Raw genomic sequence first — 14,173 nt, 5'->3', positions numbered from 1 at the left:
CTAAACATTTTAAAAATAGTGAAATGGAAGCAGAGGCTGGACACGTTAGATGTCAGTTTAATAACTAGCAGATCAGAAACTACACAGCATCAAGTCAGGACCGTTTTTTTGAGCAAGAAGAGGCAGTTTTCAAATAAAAAAAATGAACCAATAATGACATACAGTATGTACACACACCAACATTATACAAACATCCACTACACTGGGAGGAATTTTGTTTTCTCTCTGTGCTAATATTTTTCTTTGTATACTGGTTTGAATAATTGCCTGTTTTCAAATGCACACACACAGAATCTCTTTTCTCTACATTCTTCCTGCACCGGTATCTGAAAACATACAGTAAAGTAGTGGATACTGGATGGGAGAAGCTGAATTCAGTCATTGTAAAAAAAAAGCAAAGAAAAAAAAAAGCGTTCAGTTCAGAGCATCATTGCGGCCCCACAAGGCTGGAATCATCCAGAGATATCACACCTGTAGACACAGGAGGAGGGGAGGTACATGTTCAGAGGAGACATGTGAGCGCAGCAGTGAGTCTTGCCCCCCTGGCAGCGTTTGTACCAGTGCTCATCTCGTTGGATCTTTTCCTCGCAATTATCCGTGGGGAACTGCAGCTTTATCCGATGTAGATGCGGTGGAAGTCGTTTGCTCCGAAGGCGGCGTTGCACTTGGGGCACTTCCTCTGGCGTGTGTCGTACCGCGTCTTAACGCACTCGAAGCAGAAGACGTGGAAGCACTTTGTCAGTACCGCATCCTTCACCCGAGAGTTGCAGCACGGACATGTTAAACGTGCCTGAGAGAGGAAGAAAGAGAGAGGGAGGGAATGGTTTGTATAATAAACTGAGAGGCCATGTTTGTGCGTTGGAGCTGAATGGTTTGTAATAAGTGGACACAAATATCTTCGAGCTCAACTGCCCTTTCACTGGGAATGATATGATATGCCCACATGATATGAAGGGTGATTACAACCCTGACTGATTCTCAAGACCATGGAGAGTACAGAGAACACTTGGCAAACCAATCTTGTAGTATGGTGTATAATCAACCCCCTCATGATTATATCAAGCCACTTACAAGTGCATGGCCAAATCTGGAAACATCTGAGCGTGAACCATTTACATTTCTGTTTGAGCTACAGAAATCTAAATGGACATTGACTACACTGACTACAATTGGCAAAAGTCAGTCATTTAATGTGTGATGTTGAGTCTTTGCACAGTTGGTCGGAATTTTAAATGTTCAAAAGAGTGTGATCACGCTGACAGTTGGTCTCATTTGATGGAAACCAGAGTGATAAAGATTACTCATTTGGTTAAACTGCCCACTTACTAGACAAACAGAACCTCAAGAGTCCCGTCAACCTGTTTGTTTAGGGCTTTTGCCACAAGGCTATCAAATCCAGTCCCTGTGACGTTAGTTCGGTATAACCGTCTGGACATGCCTGCTGTAATTTCATATCAAGGAATATGAAAAAGCTAACAAAATCCATACAAAAACCAAAGTGTAAGAACAAGAAATCACAGTTTTTAATGGGGGCTTATGTGTGGGACTATTTCTTGGTTGGGACTTGTCTCAGCTTGTTGCCTTGCAATTGCTCAGAAAAATAGTCCAGCATATAACCCCTCATAAAACAAAAAAATGTCATTTTTACCCTTCAGTTTTTGCACAGATTAAACAAATGAGATATAACATGTTAATTAGTGAATTATAGGTACTGATGAGTGGATCTTATTACCTTTGGACTGAGCCAGGCTAACTGTTTCCCCCTGCTTCCAGTATAGGTTAAGCTAACCAGCTGCTGGCTACAGCTTCATATTTAGCAAACAGACATGAGAGCAGTACAAATCTTATAATCTAAATCTCAGCAAGAGGGCAAATAAGCATATTTCACAAAAGATGAAACAACTTGGTAGTGGACAAAAAGCTAAATATTGGTGCATCTTGATTAAGTTAGTTTGGTGACACCTGACTTTGAAAGGAATTGTTCTGCAAAATATAATTTTACCAAAGGAGAAAGTCCAGTTTGAGTCATTCAAAACATGTGGATGTGCCCTAAACCCCGACCAGAATCCATGATGCTGTTCAGAGTCTTTACTTAGGATAAGTGAAAACTGGAAGTTTTCAATATATTTTGTATCACAGGAACCAACCTTATAGTCATTAATCTCTTCATTTAGGATGTCATCTCCATTGCTGATTTTCTCAGCTGGTTTCTTGGCCTTCTCAATCTTTCTCCTGAGTTTGGAGATGTCCTCCTGAAACACATTAAGAGTTAACGACTGCAAGTAAAAAGAGTCCGTCTTCCACATTTCACTTTCATTTGACAACAGACGTTATAAATGCAATACCCTTTGAACGCACAACACGAAACCAACAAGCGTTGGCCACACAGTGAAAATGTTACTGATGTGAAACTTCTGCACCATTTCAGTAGAGGACAACAAAAACTGGCATTCACTATTTAGCCTACATACAGCGAGGAGGAAACAAAGAGCTTCAATCCACAAATCTAATTTGTTATTAGAAAAATTGTAGTGTATTTTAAGAAAGAGTCAACCCATAAGTCTTATGACAGTCAGGGAAAAAATATTTGTTCTTCCTGGTTAACTGTGGGCATATGTTTGCGCACGTTTATTTGTGTGTGTTGTTACCTGTGCTCGTCGGGCGTTAAAGGACTCTTTCTCCCTGGAGATGCTGTTCTCTACGACTTCTTCTCTGACAAGGTTGAGCCTCTGCTGGACCTGCTCCAACTGAGTTCGCACCTCCTCCGACAGCGACGCCGAGTCCTGAGCCTGGAGGACGGCGACGGAGAGAGGTTTTTATTTTTTCCTCAATGGGAAATATGTACAATGTGTGTTTACGAATAACTGCATAACTAAATGCAGCTTTGGCTCATCATTTCTGAACAATGTGTTACCTTGCGTTTGTTCATGTCCAGAGCTTGTGTTCGAAGTGCCAGCTCTCTCTCAGCAGTGCTGATGGTGCCCTGCAGGAGGCGCTCCTTTTCCTCTAGCTTCCTCACCACCTGCAGCTGGGCATCGACCTGACAAATGGGCACAATCCCAAAAAATTATGATAGTAAGAGAAGATTCAAAGAAACGCATTAGGGCTAGAAGACAAATGTGAATGTCTGGGGGAAAGACGACAAACAAGAACTAGTGCAAACAAATAGAAGCAGACACAAAAAAGTAACAGTGAAGAGCAGCTTGTACAGTATGTGCAAAATATGCACTGTATAGACTTTTTGTTTTACTTTTCTGTATTTATTAACAAGCTGTTTTACTGAAAAAACATATATAATAATATAATCTGTTGAGCATTCAAGGAAAGTAAGAAATGACTGCAGGTAGTTATCACTGCAATTTAACTGTGTGTATGCTTGTACAAACACCTATTCTTGCAGATTGCCCCTCGCCTTGTGCCTCACCTGAGTTTTTAAAGTGAGCAGTTGGTCGGCCAGCTCCTCCTTCTCCTCTTTGAGCAGCTTGTGGATCTGGTTGGACTTGATCCGCTCGCTCATCAGCTTGAAGTTGGCATCGTCTTTTTCTCTGAGCTGCTGCATCAGACGGATGTTCTGTTCCTGCATGTCCTCGAAGGCCTGGCCCGTCACGTCCATCTCGCTCAGCAGCGCGTCCTCCTCCTGCAGAGGGAGCACGGAGGCGACAAGAGTGTTATGAGAGCGAAAAGAGGTTTTGTTTGTGCAGAAAAACAAAATGGCCAGCTCACATACCTGTTTTGCTATTGAGAGCTTCTTGTTGAGGATATCAATCTGCTCCTCCACAGAGCGGATCTTCCTCAGAGCCTCTTCATCGGCCATTTTCTTGCCCTCCCTCCTCTCTCTCTCCTCCAGCTCCCTCAGCCTCTGCCGCAGCTCCTCTCCCTGGAATCAGCATTGTTATTATGGGACTGCCACAATAAAACACCTTTAATAATTACTATGGCAACACAAATATCCATAAATCATAAATTGTAATGGACCCAGGACTGAATCTCAAGTCTTCTACATAAACACAATCTGCTACAGAAAACAGATACTCAACTGTAATACTTATAGTACCTGCACACTAACCGTGTTCACCTGTGTGAGTAAATGTCTGTGTGTGGGTGACTATGTTCTATAATGTGCAATGTAAATCACCTCTGACTTGGACTTCTTCTCTGCAGCCATGAGCTGGACTTTGTCCCTCTGCTCCTTTGGTGCTGAGCGGTACATGTCCAGCAGCAGCTTCATCTCCCTCTGGGACTCCTGGGCTTTCCTGCACGGTCAAGGTAAGAGTCTTTAACAAAACTATCAACATCATCCGCAATCATAAAAACCACCATGCAGGGTCAGAAATCAATAAGGGCTCTGAAGTAAGGAAATCATGCTGCAGACAACTTGGACCATCTTTTTCACCCATTTCTCAGTGATATCAGTCATTTTCTGTTTACCTTGTTTAAGAGTCTACTACTCCATGTGAGCCACTGCTGGTGATTCACAGAATCATATGATCATTTGTTGTGGGTTAGACAAATGGTACGCATTTTTATTGGACCCTACCGCCTGAAGCTGACCCACAGAAACCATAGCATCAACAAAAATAAAACACACAACAAGGGGTTGAAAATGTACATGTTTCAACCATCCTCTTCTGCAAATGTGGTGTGGGAAGTAACATTATGATTTCTCTAAAAGCATATCAACATGGCACATATTTTGTCTGCCAATAGGCAAAGCAAATGTATTATGTTGAAATCAAGTCTCCCAAAATCCAGGTCCAAGAGGCAAAAAAAACCAGACAGAAAATCACCTCGTCACTAGCTAGTTGTAGGCGAAACAGACAGAAAAATTACATCCCCAATATTCTAACAGTAACTATATGTAACATTTTCAGCTTTTATAATTGCTTTGTAATGTGCATTAGTTTATATATTTTTATGTATTGACGGATGCGTTTTAACCACCAGGCCACCCAGTTTTTCCTCATCTGAATAAAAACCAACTTCCACACGTGCAAATTACTTGAGTTCTGCTCGGACGATCTTCAGCTGCTCCATCTCCTTCCTCTTTGACCCTCCGACCATAGACAGGCGCTCCCCGGCCGACTCCTCAGGTTGGCTGCTGCTCCCTGGCTTCTCCTTCTCTTCCTTTATCACACTGCTGCTCCCACCGCTGCGGGTCGGCCTCTCTCGCTCCTTTTCCTTCTCTTTCTCCCGCTCTCGGTCTTTCTCCTCTTTCTTTATAATGTCCTTCTCTTTCTTTTCCTCCTTCTCCTCCTCTTTTACTGTTGCCTCAGGTTCTACTCCAGGCTCCGTTTTCACAGAGGCTCCTACAGAAAGGAAATAAAACCAAATGAAGGAGAAGCTGTCAAACAGGACAGTCCTAATATGTCTTAACATGCATCATAAGAACTCATACATAAGAAAAAAGCTATTTTAGTAGTTTACATCCTAATTAAAAGTGAACTAACATTTCATAGTCAGTAAATTAGTTGTAAGTTACCAGTGCTGCTGGGTGTGGAGGAGCCGTTGTCTGGCTCTGTCTTGACCACAGGTTCCCCAGAGATGGCTGGGGTCAAAGGTGAGGTTGTCTCATCCTTCACATCCATCTCGGTGCTGGACTGGGATTGGAGGATGGCGTTGCCCTTTGAAGCGCGGACCTAAAGAGGCAACAAGTGAGTTTTAGCATGATGTGCTGTTGTGTACCCATTGGATGTGTCACAATCAGAGATACCTGTAGCTATTTCACTTCTTTTGCTGTCCCCTTCTGACCTACCTGGTTGAGCTCAGTTTGGGTCTCTCGCAGTCTGATCTTGTATTTCACCACCTCTCCCTTCATCTGCTGGTTGTGGTTTTGCAGTGTGCTAATCAGGTGACGCATCTCCCTGTTAATGGGACCTGAGAGAAAGAGGCAGTCGGAGTGATACAGGAAAAAAGGAAAGCAAGAGATGATCAGTTGTGCTGCCTTTTCAGCACAATTCATTCACCTCATCCACTATTGAAAGCCAGAACCAGTTAGTTACCTGCTTGCTCATTGGCAGCAAGAGTCTGTTCAAATTCGATGCGCAACATCTCATACTCCTTCCTGACCTGAGCCAGCGTGTCCTCCAGCTGAAACACCTCTGTACGAACCTTCCTCTGCAGAGCCACCTCATCATTCTGCACACAGAGGGAGTGAGAGTAAGAAAAAGGACAAAAGGCCACATAGACAGACACTGACCGACACACTTACCTCCATGTGCTCCAGCTGTCGAAGCCTTGCCGTCCTGGTAGTGTTGAGACGAGCGCGTGTCTCATCTAACTGAGCCTTGAGGATCAGAGACTCGTTGTAGAGCACAGAAAACTGCGACTGCAGACAGCGATACTCAGAAGTATCTTTCACCATGCCGTCTGCTCGACTCAGCAGCTCCGCCTGAGAGGAACAGAAAGAAAGGAAAAAGAGGGAGGCAGAGACAGGAGTCAATACAATAAAGAACTGATTATTGAGGAGAGTGTGCCACCATAATTCATAGAATACTGTATTCCATTAATGGGTCGTTTCCAAATGAAAGTCAAAAGACTGGCGTGTGAGAAAGAAGTCCACCTCCATGTTATTGTTCTCCTGGTGCACAGTCTGCAGGTCCTGCTGGAGCTTCTGCAGCTCAATGAGGCGGTTGTCTGCCAGCTCCCTGCTCTCCTCCATCTCACTGTTCATTTCTTCAAACTTTAAAAGGAGTGAAGAAGGAAAATGTCAAGAATGAAAAAACATACAAAATCAAGATATTTTGTGGGGATCTCTTCACTTCACATCTTTGTCATAATGAAACAAAATTCCTACCTTTCTCTTGTTAATGGTAATGGTCCCACAAACACTGCTGGCCTCCCCACACACCTTATAGCCTTTGCTGTTCACCTGGGATGTGTTTCAGGTAGTGTTAGAACATACATCAATGTAAACATCAGAACATTTTCACAACACTGTCACACACAGACAGATCACATCCTCACCCTCTCCAGTATCTCGCTCAGGTGTGCGTTTAGCCTGTTCTCTCGGCGGCGAATCTTCTCCATGTCCCACTGCAGCTCCTCAATCAGAACCTGCAGCTCGCTGACACGCTGGTCTGCTTTGTTAGCTGCACGACCCAGAGGCCGGGACTGGACAAGACAGGAATACAGAGAGACTTGACACCACACACAAGAGCTAATGGAAACATAAATCAGCCGGACCCAAGGGGGAACATATTGCAACAGTGAATAAGGGAAGGACATATGATTTGTACCTCGCTCGTCATGTGACTGTGCTTCAGCTTGAGGTCCTCAGTCAGCTGTTGTAGCCGCTCGTTTTCACTGGTCAGGAGAGAGTTCAGTTTGGAAGCTGCCTGCCATAGAGTTCCCTCTGGAAAGAAACGCAACAATAATATAACATTTTATGGGTGTAAACACATAAACTGACTTGATGAATTCCTCCCAAATACTTTTCATCCTCAGCTGAACTCTAGTACTGCAATTTCTCCCCATTTTTATCTCACCAGTTCCAGAGTCCAGCTCTGCCTTCAGCTGGTCCACAGTCCTCTTCAGACACTCATAGATCTCCACTACGTGACTGGCCTGCTTCTGGCTGGACTCCACCCTCTCCTGAAGCTCAGCCTCCATCTCCTCACTGCTGCTGCTCGCCAGCGTGGCCAGGAAGGAGTTGGCCGCCTCTCCCTGGTGGCCTGAGTGACAACAGCAGGAAAGAGGGTTTTGGTTTTGACCTCCAGTTTGTCAATCGAATATCTACATGCTATTGCTTTTAAAGTCATGATCCCCTGTCAGCTCCGTCTTTACCTCTGTCCTTGGCCCTCTCCTGGTTGGAGTCTCCATCAGGCTCTGGAGTTTCCGGCTTGAGGCTCCGTCCCTCACCTGCCAGAGATTTCTCAGGTTCGCTGCTTGCTTGGTCATAGCGCCTGATGATCAGCTGAACATGTTCATCAAACTGAAGAGGAGAGAAGGAATGGCATCACATTTCTACTCTCTGATCTTTATAGGAAAAGGGAGTGTTAATGTTGAACAAATCATTTTTGGTTTTTGCATCCTTGTCTGAACTTGTTTACCTGGTTCCAGTATCTATTGAGGATCAGTAGACTGGCATCATCCGTGGCCTGGCGGGTCTCCAGTCTCTCAATTCGCTCCCGCAACTCATCTTCAATCACCTGCAAACCCACAAGCCAAGAGATGAACCTTTCTCCAAACAAGACAGTACATGAGTGCAGCTTCCTGCGTGTGTGTATATAAAGAGTTGTAAACAAATATTGAAGAGTTCATTTACCTGTCTTTGATCAAGAGCTTCTCCCAACTTTCGGTTCTTAGCCTGGAGAGCTTTGATGTCTTGTTCTTCCTGAAAAAAAGAATGGATTCAAACATGAGTACAAAAAGAAAAAGCAGCCAAACAAACAGACAGACTTAACGCTTCTGCTGTGAAGGTTATGAATAGATATATAAGAAGTAGAGTGTGAAATAAAGGGGGGCTCACTGAGTTGGACACTCCTCCCAGTTTGATGACTGTCTCCACCGCGGTGCTCCCCCCGGCAGCGGCGCCGACACCGGGACCTCCGTCCTCTCCTTCCCTCTCCCTCCGCTTCTCTGGGGGCGCACCGGAGGACGAGGGGCCGCTGGGGTCAGAGGGACGCTTCTGTCCCGACATCCTCAGACTCCTTAAACAAGCAGAGAGACGGGGAAAAAAGCAGAATGTGACTGATGAAGAATGTGCAGAGCTGTTAGATTCAGACGAATGCTTCGCTATGCTCTCCATATGGCTAGCTGAAGTTAAGTGGTCGAAGATAACTGCCTTAATGTTTACTCTGAAACCTTATTCACCTAGCTAAGTGATGAGTAGTCGACACAAATACACACAAAACGATTTGTCGCAATTTAAAAACCCGAACAAGCTGATGAAATCAGTCAATGTAACGTTAGGCTAACGTTAGCCGTTTGCTAACGCCAGATTTAGCTGCTGTTGTTGCTCAGGGCAACCAGACTCTGAGCCGACTGGTCAGTGCATTTACTTTGAAATAGTGTCACTGTCAATCACACTTAACTGATGTCTTACCGCTATTAATGTTAAGAGTTTATAATGAACTAAATCTGTCTGTGGCTGTTGTTGTTGCGGATCCTTTCCTCTCGGAAACGGAAGTGTTAACGATCTTAGTTGGACATTCTTCAGCTGACATTGCGCCACCTAGCGGCATGGAGGGCATCAAACTCTGTTAAACATTCATTCAATTTGGGCAAGTACCCCTGGCAAAAAGCACTTACTGTTGGGCCCCTGTTGTCTCCAAGTTCCCACCATTGAATGCACACACGCCTATTGTAGATGGAAATGCATCATATTTAGCACATAGATTCAGAGTGCAGTTATTTATTAACGAGATCCAAAACATTGTGTAATAATGACATTTGTGTTGCACATAAATGATTTCCATTTATTGAAACTCCTGAGACAAATCAGGAATGTCCTGATATCAGCGACATGGCTTCACAGTAGAGATACTTTGTGTAGCTGCAGTGTTGGATTGCCACTCCCACATATCTGTGGATCTATGAGAGTTGCAATGCTTGGGGATGTTGTACCAAAACAACAAAAGCAACATTCCTCTGGTACTTTCTTTTCTAATTCAGCTCACATATGTGTGGAGGTAAGCAAACTTATCTGGACAACATTTTGCACTCCCCCGACTGTCTTTTTCTCCCTCAGTCCTTGTAAAATGATCTCTAATCTGCACTATTAAAGTGTACATTGCACAGGGTGCAGAGTTCAGGTTGTGTAAAAGCTGGCTTGTCATTATTTGTGAGTTACAGATCTACTCCATCCTATCGGTTCAAATATCCCTATCTGCTGAGGTCACTCATGGGTGAGAACATTACAAACACCCCTACAAGTTCTTTTTGGGCCATTTTCAGCAATCAATACGAGAACTGTGTATGCATGACGTGCTTGATAAGCGATGTGACGCATTAAGGCAGATACACAAGGTAGAATTAAAATGCAGGTTTTGCTGTTGACCTAAAGGCATATTTGTGTCCAACAAATGAACTAGACTAAAACTATACTCTACCTATACTATACTAGTGTGGTTACACTATGTAGAGAATAGTATTAGTAATATCCTAAATTTAAATGAAATTGGAAAGTGAATCAATTATAATGACACAAAATAAAAGTTTATCCTGGTGGAAAAAGTAGACTGGCCTTATCAGAACTAGATCGATTTCCTGTACAATACAAACAACAATGAACAATGAAAATGAATGTGCAGGGAGAGGGAAAACTCTAAGTAAGCCACACTGTTAAAATAGTATATAAAGTATATGCTCTGCAGGACCTTAAGGAAGATGTCATTTCAACCATATGAGAAAAAGTTTTCCATAAGTCGGGACCTCTGCATCTGATGTTGAATGATAAAGATGAAGATAAGATGACGTCTGCTTTAGTAGTGAACCAGTTGAATTCCTTTTTGTATTGTATCTTGTGTATGTAAGTAGGTTACACATCTGGAATATTAATGTAACTAAACTAATTCTATCCACCATCTTGGGAGCATTGGGAATTCAAAGCTGTAACTGTCCTCTGCAGGATGATATGCAGTTGTAATCTACACTTTCACCAGGACAAAGAAACCTGAATTGCAACATCGCAGCAGGCCTCTCTGACAATGGGCTACGTTTCATCATTTTCCACACCAGTGTGCAGCGAGCCACAGAGGGAGGCGGGGCTGTTTCAGGACCGTGCGATGCCTGCATACATGCAGACTTTGATTTTATAACTCGTTTCAGACGACACACAGTGTTCCCTTCTTGTTTTCAACTCGTCCGCCCAGGTTTCTGATATGAGCCTAAAGTCCACAAAAGCGCATTGATGCCGCACCGCGCAAACACCGCCCCTGTCTCCCTCACCGGGCCAATTGAGTTGCGGGGGCGACACACGCCCCGCCACATCACGAGCGCCTCCTCCGCGGCGTCAAACAGGCCATAAATGCAGCTCTGTGGCCGCTTCTCGTTCTTCTCAATCAGTCCAATTACTGTTTGGAGGCTGTCCGTGGCCGCCTGTCACTTCTGTTGCCATCGCTGTTTGACAAAACTTTCAAGTAAGACGCGTTTCCACGTTTGTACCTTTTGCATACTCTTGCTGAGTTCTGTTTGTTTTCATGTAAAGTGCACCGAACAGCTTCCTGCAACGTTAGTGTGCGTCTTCAGGTGTCCTCATGGTTCTGTGCGCAGCTATGGGACAAGGCTAATGTTGCATTTCTTCAATAGTCTAAACTTTATAGAACTGGAAAAAGAAGTTGTCAAGTCTGTATGCTCGAGTTACATTGGTGCATTAGGATGTTTCGAGGCTACTGGTTATTTTTTTGCCATATAGATGGGGGTGATTTTACTTGCTACTATACTACAACTGAAAGAGTTGTATATTAAATGTCGACGTGTTTGCCGACGGTCGCCTGCAGCCTCCTTTGAGCTTGTCCAAATAGTTGAAAAGAAACATCCGCGTTCAACCGACCGTTTATGATCACTGCTTGTGTGCTTGCAAAATATGCTCATTGTTTTAATTCTAAATGTGTGCGTGAAAGGTCTTCTGCAGAAAGTATTGGGAAAACATCACGTACTATGTTGCACATCTAAAGGCAGAACTTATCTGTGAAGGCCAAAGTTCAACCATGCTAACCAAATATTTACAGAGGTGGTGCAAGAGAGGCAGGAAGGTAGAGGTTCATTGTGTTTGATGGGGGGGGGGGGGGGGGTCTTCCTCATTCTTACTGCGGCCATGACGAGTTTCTGAGTTTCTGATCTTCTGTGGAAAAAAAACTTGTCTCTCTCCTCTAGGATGACTCATCAGTTCCCATCCCTGTCTCCGGAGCAGAAGAAGGAGCTCTCTGGCATTGCTCAGAGGATCGTGGCTCCAGGAAAGGGAATTCTAGCTGCAGACGAATCAACAGGTGAGCCTCAAGTTCCCTGTTATTGTTCTGTGGTGAGACAGGGTGACTGCAGAGCGTGCAACTGAAATGATTTCCATACCGTTTTCTTCCAAGGGACCATGGGAAAGCGTCTCCAGAAAATCAACGTGGAGAATACTGAGGAGAACCGACGCTACTTCCGCGACATCCTCTTCTCCACCCCCCCCTCCATCTCCGACAGCATTGGTGGGGTCATCTTCTTCCACGAGACGCTCTACCAGAAATCGGACAACGGCAAGCTCTTCCCCCAAGTCGTCAAGGATAAGGGCATTGTCGTCGGCATCAAGGTGAGTGAGGAGCCTACGAATGGACATTGAGTCTAGTCGAATGTATCTTCAGGTCTTCCCCGTGATGACCCTTGTAAGTTAATGGATGTTTTTATTTTTTTTGCTTCAGGTGGACAAAGGCACAGCTGGTCTGAATGGAACAGATGGAGAGACTACCACACAAGGTGAAGATGGATAGTAAAAGTCAAAGACCAGAAGTGCACGCCGCCTTTATTGTTAAATCTGTGAAGTTCTTTGAGCACCATAGCATACCAACTTTCTGTGGCTTGTTGTTTTTTCTACAGGTCTCGATGGCCTCTCGGAGCGCTGTGCCCAGTATAAGAAGGACGGTTGTGACTTTGCCAAGTGGAGGTGTGTGCTCAAGATCTCAGATGGCTGCCCATCAGCTCTTGCCATTGCAGAGAACGCCAATGTCCTTGCCAGATATGCCAGCATCTGCCAGCAGGTGTGTGTGTGTCCATATTCTCTACAGAAATGGCTGAATTAATTGTGATTTAAAAAAAAAAATATTGGCTGCAAGTCATTTTAAATGGATATTTATGTATTCCATCAGAACGGCCTGGTGCCTATTGTGGAGCCAGAGATCCTGCCTGACGGAGATCACGACCTGCTGCGCTGCCAGTATGTCACAGAAAAGGTAGGTTCACCATCTTTGGCTTAGTCAGTCAAATATTTTCCCGTCAGATGTTAAAGCCGGTGTAGTAATAAATCTGCCTGTTCATCTTTAGGTTCTGGCTGCTGTGTACAAGGCTCTGTCTGATCACCACGTGTACCTGGAGGGCACCCTGCTGAAGCCCAACATGGTCACTGCTGGACACTCCTGCACTAAGAAGTACACCCCTCAGGAGGTTGGCATGGCTACAGTGACCGCTCTGAGGCGCACCGTCCCCGCTGCTGTGCCCGGTGAGTGCCATAAGGCCAACTTTTCCCTTAACAAGCCAGTCTAAGAGAAGCCAGGAGGACTTGAGTTTCTCAGTAATTTCCAAGTACAAATAGTATGCTGCTTTCTGTGTTATTCCAGGCATCTGCTTCCTGTCTGGAGGCCAGAGTGAGGAGGAGGCCTCCCTCAACCTGAACGCCATCAACCAGGTGCCCCTCCATCGCCCCTGGAAGCTGACCTTCTCTTACGGCCGTGCACTCCAGGCCTCTGCTCTTGCAACCTGGCAGGGCAAAGCTGCCAACAAGGCTGCCACACAGGAAACTTTCTGCAACAGGGCCAAGGTAAGTCTCAGTAGATGCTAATAATTAATTCACACTTATCACTTTGTAGGTGTGGACTGTGCACGAAAGTGGCTATTAAATGACTCTTATCTGGCATTATCCAGATTTATAGTGACGGGTAAATGATTGATTATACAAAGCTTTATGTCTATTCAGTCTTGCACTAATGTGGTCCAGGTAACTTGGCTGATCATTAACACTCCGACTTGACTTTGCCCGAACTCTGTCGCTCTCTTCAGATCAATGGCCTGGCTTCTAAAGGAGAGTACAAGCCCACCGGCTCAGCTGATCAGGCCTCCATGCAGTCTCTGTACACTGCCAGCTACGTCTATTAAATACTGTGAACATTAAAAATAAAACAAAATGCACACGGACCAAATATGACTACAACAAATGCCTCTGCTGGATTTCCCTCTTCCCCAGACTCATCACCAGGGGAAGACTTCAAGTACAATGTTGAACTACTGTTTGTCTACTCAGTGAAATGACTGGAAATAAATTAAGTGACCAAAATGTTTGTCATTGTGTTTTTTTTTTTTTTTTTTTTTTGTGGATTCAAACATTGCCTGTTATAAATTGACAGACTTTCATGCCCGAGTCTGGCTGTTGAGGTGTCGTAGGTGATTTTCTTAAGCTCGGTGCATAGAGGGTGAAAAGTTATAGGATTGCAACATCACTGTGCTTGTGTGTTTGATCCACCAGTGATTAGATGTCTTGCAC

The 14,173-nt window shown here is 44.5% G+C and overlaps 2 protein-coding genes across 2 annotated transcripts; one reads left to right on the top strand and one right to left on the bottom strand.

The window, feature by feature from the left end:
• Positions 1-46: 46 nt before the first annotated feature.
• rnf20 (ring finger protein 20, E3 ubiquitin protein ligase) lies at positions 47-9,113 on the bottom strand. The gene is made up of 22 exons (XM_070913084.1): positions 9,044-9,113; positions 8,468-8,648; positions 8,264-8,332; positions 8,049-8,147; positions 7,783-7,930; positions 7,485-7,670; positions 7,236-7,351; positions 6,964-7,110; positions 6,794-6,868; positions 6,560-6,679; positions 6,209-6,388; positions 6,000-6,135; positions 5,753-5,874; positions 5,480-5,636; positions 5,000-5,306; positions 4,136-4,253; positions 3,728-3,877; positions 3,425-3,637; positions 2,915-3,040; positions 2,649-2,789; positions 2,148-2,252; positions 47-790 (listed from the first exon to the last, which is right to left on the bottom strand). Exons 2-22 carry the CDS (start codon positions 8,636-8,638, stop codon positions 614-616), a joined length of 3,063 nt encoding a protein of 1,020 aa, XP_070769185.1. The 5' UTR covers positions 8,639-8,648; positions 9,044-9,113; the 3' UTR covers positions 47-613.
• A 1,923-nt stretch (positions 9,114-11,036) lies between these two features.
• Positions 11,037-13,966, top strand: aldob (aldolase b, fructose-bisphosphate). Its single transcript, XM_070912853.1, has 9 exons — positions 11,037-11,078; positions 11,815-11,927; positions 12,021-12,232; positions 12,342-12,396; positions 12,517-12,677; positions 12,786-12,869; positions 12,961-13,135; positions 13,254-13,453; positions 13,693-13,966. Exons 2-9 carry the CDS (start codon positions 11,816-11,818, stop codon positions 13,786-13,788), a joined length of 1,095 nt encoding a protein of 364 aa, XP_070768954.1. The 5' UTR covers positions 11,037-11,078; position 11,815; the 3' UTR covers positions 13,789-13,966.
• The last annotated feature ends 207 nt before the right edge of the window (positions 13,967-14,173 follow it).

This window comes from Enoplosus armatus, chromosome 10, assembly GCF_043641665.1.
Source record: "Enoplosus armatus isolate fEnoArm2 chromosome 10, fEnoArm2.hap1, whole genome shotgun sequence".
Taxonomy (NCBI): Eukaryota; Metazoa; Chordata; class Actinopteri; order Centrarchiformes; family Enoplosidae; genus Enoplosus; species Enoplosus armatus.
This window is presented reverse-complemented; position numbering and strand designations above follow the sequence as displayed.